Here is a 4,720-nt window from a genome sequence, read left to right on the forward strand (position 1 = left end):
AGGTTGCGGGTAGTAGTACCTCCAGTGGCCTCTGGGAGGCATGATCATCCTCAATGGTAAATAGTCCAAATTGGGTTGCTATCAAAAACGGATTCACAAAACATTGCTATAATTGCATTGTCATATGCAATGATATAATATAGACAAAATATTCTGGGATGGAGAAATGATGTTTTCATGGGGAAACCTACTTTGATCATCAAAACCAGGTCTAGATGATGAAGGCATGGACAAACGTCCTCCAATTTCCTCTGAGGCATGGCTCCACACAAATGATACAAATGCATCAAACTCTTTCTCATCTACCAAGTTCAATTGAAAGGGAAAGCATCCAAATTAAACACTTTTAAAAAAAAACATAGTATACTTGACATCAAAGAAAGGGCATCCCATTTTTACTTTATGTAGGCCTACTTTAAATAATCTGAGGACCCTTTATACATAATCGTTTGGGATTTTCCAGAGATTAATGCCTTCTAGGGGGGAGGGGGGGAGTGTCAAAAACTGAAATGATTGCAGCTGGCTACTGCACTTACTAACTACACAGGGACATGTACATTTTATTTGCACCAATATGACTTGCATCACTGTGCTTCAGAACTCAGTTAATGGTCTGCATTACAATTTATTTTCTGTGGTATACATACAGCCACATTCCTCTAACAGGAAAGAATTTGTGGCAGTTAACCTAGAAACTAAACCACATCCTGTTAAGACTAAGGGGGGCTGAGGTAAAATATTTGAAGAAGTGCACCATAGTATCTAATTGCTATATCTTTAAGTCTTCAGTGAATACCAAGCACAATTCTGATTTTGTTTAGAAAAAGACTAAATCATAGATAAACTAATTTCATCCCAAGCAGAGGTCCAAACTTCACTGTGTGCAACTAATGCCACAATTGCCCTCTGGTCTGTGTGTGTGTGTGTGTGTGTGTGTGTGTGTGTGTGTGTGTGTGTGTGTGTGTGCGTGCGTGCGTGCGTGCGTGCGTGCGTATGTCCGTGCGTGCGTGCGTGTGTGTGTGTGTGTGAAATTCTCACCTTCCCCGTTGCCTATATGCAGGACATAGGTTCTGTAGAGCAGAGACAGCTCTACCCATTTGATGTGCACAGTGATTCCCAGACCAGCAACCAGCAACAAAGGCACAATGGCAAACACAACCACTACAGGGCTTACTGAAACACAGTTATGTGTCATTCATTATATACTGTGAAGGAATTGAAATTGATCACTTCAAGCCCGTTTTCCTCATTTTGCAACATCAATAATTTGTGCTACAAAATATCTGAAATGTTGGTCATACTGTAACCTCTTCCAACAGGTGATGTTGATGTTTGACAATTAATGAATTCCTATGGAAGCGTGGGAACAGTAATAGTAGTAGTAAATACAAGGGGAGATTATCAGTCTGGATTCATGGAGAGCAAAAATGATACCTCTGGTTTTCCTCTTGAGCTTGATAGTAGCACTGCAGTTTCCTACTTTATTTCTGGCAAGACAGGTGTAGTAGCAGTTCATGTGTTGCTGGGTCACCTCCTCTATTGTAACATTCTGTGTGACCACAACTCTCAACAACTCTGCGATGCGCCCTCTTTCCTGTCTAAATAAAATGATGTTACGTTAAAGGAGCATTCACCCATTTTCAACCTTATCTTGCTATAAATGAAATAAACAATAAGATGGCACACTTTCCGTAGACACGCTTTGCATCTGATTACGGATGCAAATTACATTATGCAGAAAATTATTATTACTAAAGTGATTCATCTCCTCGTTTAAACTACTCTGCAACACTGAATGTGAAACAAATTGGCCTCCATCCAGTACACATGCCCTATCAACTCACTGTGGACTCTCTGTTTGATTTAGAACCACGCAGTCCTTGGACAACCCTCCGTCTTGGTTACGTCCATACCACTGGACCCATGGGGAGATGTTTCTTTCAAAGCCAAAGTGTACCTTACAGTTCAGAATGTAAGGTTGACCTTAAAAACAAAACAAGAGACTTGGTTACATAAACTTTAGCTCTGGTCTGTCCCATGACAGACATCACACCTATAAGTGTAATTGTTACCCTAGTGGATCTCACACCTTTTTAGGAACCTCATAACTCTGAGTGTACACATTACGGGTCACCATTTGGTCACTCTCAGAGTAAGTCCTTAAGTATAATAAGCAAGTATAGTCCTGTATAAATTGTATGTAAGTGTGTATAGGCCTACAGGTTATTTGAAACCAGGGAGACCAAGACTATTAGCATATCATTAAGTGCTTTTAAAGTATAATGCTATCATTAATGTCTTGGTTCGATTATTGTGCTTTAAGATACTCTTACCTAGTTCCACTTCCACCTCCTCTGTGTTTTTTTGGGGAAGAATACATATTGGATTATCTTTGGTATCCGGTGCTGATGAAGTAATAAATAAAAATACATTATATTTATATACAACACTGAAGGATATCCTCTCAAGGGAAAACTATATAGTGAGCTTGTAGATCAGCTATTTTTTCTTCCACCACTGACACCAGGTGAGCAGCAAACTGGACTAGACCAACAATGCTGAGGCCCTCTACAGCAGTGGTTCCCAAAAAATGGGTCGGGATCTTTTTTTGGCGTCACCAAAGTTAATTATTAAAAATTAAAACTTATTTTTTCAAAAGAATTACAGACATTTTATTTGCGTCTCATCGCAACGTGTTGTGAGCTTGTAAATAGGCTATTTTCACTATTTTTTATAGGGCTCAAGTGGTTAATTCATAATAAGTTTGGGTTCCGGGGAGACACCAAATGTATCTTTTGGGTCTCAAAATGAAAAGTTTGGGAACCACTGGTCTTACAGGAATGGACACTGTTGCAGATGCTCTAACAGTATTTAGTAGCCAGTGGCCTCTTCTTTGGCATGGGTGGTGCGGATAACGTCAACTCAAGGGACACTAACAAACTGAACAAGCTGGTGAGGAAGGCTAGCTCTGTAGTTGCTGCTAAACTGGTTGCGGACGGGAGGATGAGGAGTAAGCTAGAAGCAGACTCTAATTATCTATTTATCCATTTGGCTTTTACAGGGGCACCATTGCATAATACAAAAGCATAACACATCCTTACGTATGACTGTGACATTCACTGCCCTCCTGTTGGTCCAATTGATCCCTTGCTCATATGTGTGTCTGTCACAAAAGTATACACCAGTGTCCTCATTATAGACCTTCTGGAGACACAACAAGTCACTATTTGAAGGAATGACATCCCTCCCTGTGGTCTTCTTAAATGTAGATATATTCATGTATCCCTGCAGAAATGCACACAGGTTAGGGTTGTGACGTGTAATTATCTGTATTTTTCGATTGACCACAGAATCAGACGTTATTCATGCATGTTTTGCAGAAGGGCTAATCCACCTTGTACAACCAGGTGACATCAGTGTTGGAATCCTGATCTCTGCAGTTGAAAATGGGACAAGGAATTGTCTCACTCTTGCCCCGAACGATGAACACAGGGCTCTCCTCTGACTTATTGCACCTGAGATTGTCTTTATCCAGTACCTGTAGATGAAGGAGCAGCCTCCCACTACCACTGTAGAGGAGTGATAACAAACCTTACTGCACGCAAGAACATGCAGATATGCACACAGATTCTATCATGTAATTGTTTTCCTAGAGTTGTGACACAAAACTTTGACTGCATTACTTGGTTTTAAACTGTTGAGTTGATCTTACATTTGACCAAAAGTAACATGTTTCTTTGGGGTTATAGATTATGACATACATTGAGTGGAAAAAAATAATCCCTTTTTTTTAGCCAGTTAAAAACTGCTATGTTGATTAGAAAACATCTACATAACAAATTACATATTTTCAAGATATTGGCTAATGAAAAACAAGAACAAAAACAAACTACAGGAAGTAAAATGGCACCATAAATAGTGGTAATGCCCACAGTGTAGATGTACTATGTAAATAAAATGGGATTAAAAGGGATGATGATGACTTACTTTATGAGGCACGTGTAATTTCCAGAATGTGTTAACTTGACTGCTGGGAACGTAAGTCTGTTGTCTCTACTGATAACACCACTTCCATATTCCTCTTGTCTCGTACTGTCCTTGGATGGACGTGCACATTCATGTCCTCCTCCATACCTGGTCCACGCCACCTCCTTACTATGCTGTTCCTTAGAGCAAGGGATCTTAAAGGAATCACCCTCCACAACTCTGTAGTGGAGCACATCTAGATGGTTAGAAAGGCAGACAGCAGTTAGACAAAGATTAGATAGTTTAGACAGCTGCTGATCTCTTGTCTTGTTTCACACACACACCCGCACACACGCCCGCGCGCGCACGCACACACACACACACACACACACACACACACACACACACACACACACACACACACACACACACACACACACACACACACACACACACACACACACACACACACACACATGCATAGACATGCAAAATGACATGGATCAGCTAATTGAATACAAAGTATGTTATGCTATATGAACTATGCAGATTCCATTCTGTGCACTGCAACAGAAAGCCTACATACCCATCTTTTCCAGACAACACCCCTCCCAAAAAATGGAAAAGATTGCAAAAATCAGAGTGCATCCAGTTTGCATTCCTTGTCCCTTCTGTGCCATTCAGCTTGGTTCCTTTCCACACAGCTTATGATGGTCCTCTTTTACTTTATATGTTCTACAGTAAGCGATATGTT

At 40.4% G+C, this 4,720-nt stretch overlaps 1 protein-coding gene across 2 annotated transcripts in view; it reads right to left on the minus strand.

Moving 5' to 3' along the window:
* Positions 1–4,720, minus strand: part of LOC311048601 (interleukin-18 receptor accessory protein-like) — a 7,361-nt gene extending 2,641 nt beyond the window's left edge. Inside the window, exons 1-10 of one of the 2 annotated variants that reach the window (XM_084061865.1) lie at positions 4,553–4,720; positions 3,988–4,222; positions 3,395–3,569; positions 3,102–3,285; positions 2,334–2,354; positions 1,845–1,983; positions 1,435–1,598; positions 1,039–1,173; positions 192–302; positions 1–78 (exon numbers count right to left, since the gene is read on the minus strand). The exon at positions 1–78 is cut by the window's left edge and continues 60 nt beyond it. In XM_084061865.1, coding sequence (XP_083917991.1) covers positions 1–78; positions 192–302; positions 1,039–1,173; positions 1,435–1,598; positions 1,845–1,983; positions 2,334–2,354; positions 3,102–3,285; positions 3,395–3,569; positions 3,988–4,222; positions 4,553–4,646 — 1,336 coding nt within the window. In that variant the 5' untranslated portion in view covers positions 4,647–4,720. Of the gene's footprint in view, positions 79–191; positions 303–1,038; positions 1,174–1,434; positions 1,599–1,844; positions 1,984–2,333; positions 2,406–3,101; positions 3,286–3,394; positions 3,570–3,987; positions 4,223–4,552 lie in introns of both variants that reach the window. The other variant, XM_084061864.1, reaches the window with a different exon arrangement.

The sequence above is a fragment of the Gymnoscopelus microlampas genome (genome assembly GCF_963454915.1).
Source record: "Gymnoscopelus microlampas genome assembly, chromosome: 1".
NCBI lineage: Eukaryota > Metazoa > Chordata > Actinopteri > Myctophiformes > Myctophidae > Gymnoscopelus > Gymnoscopelus microlampas.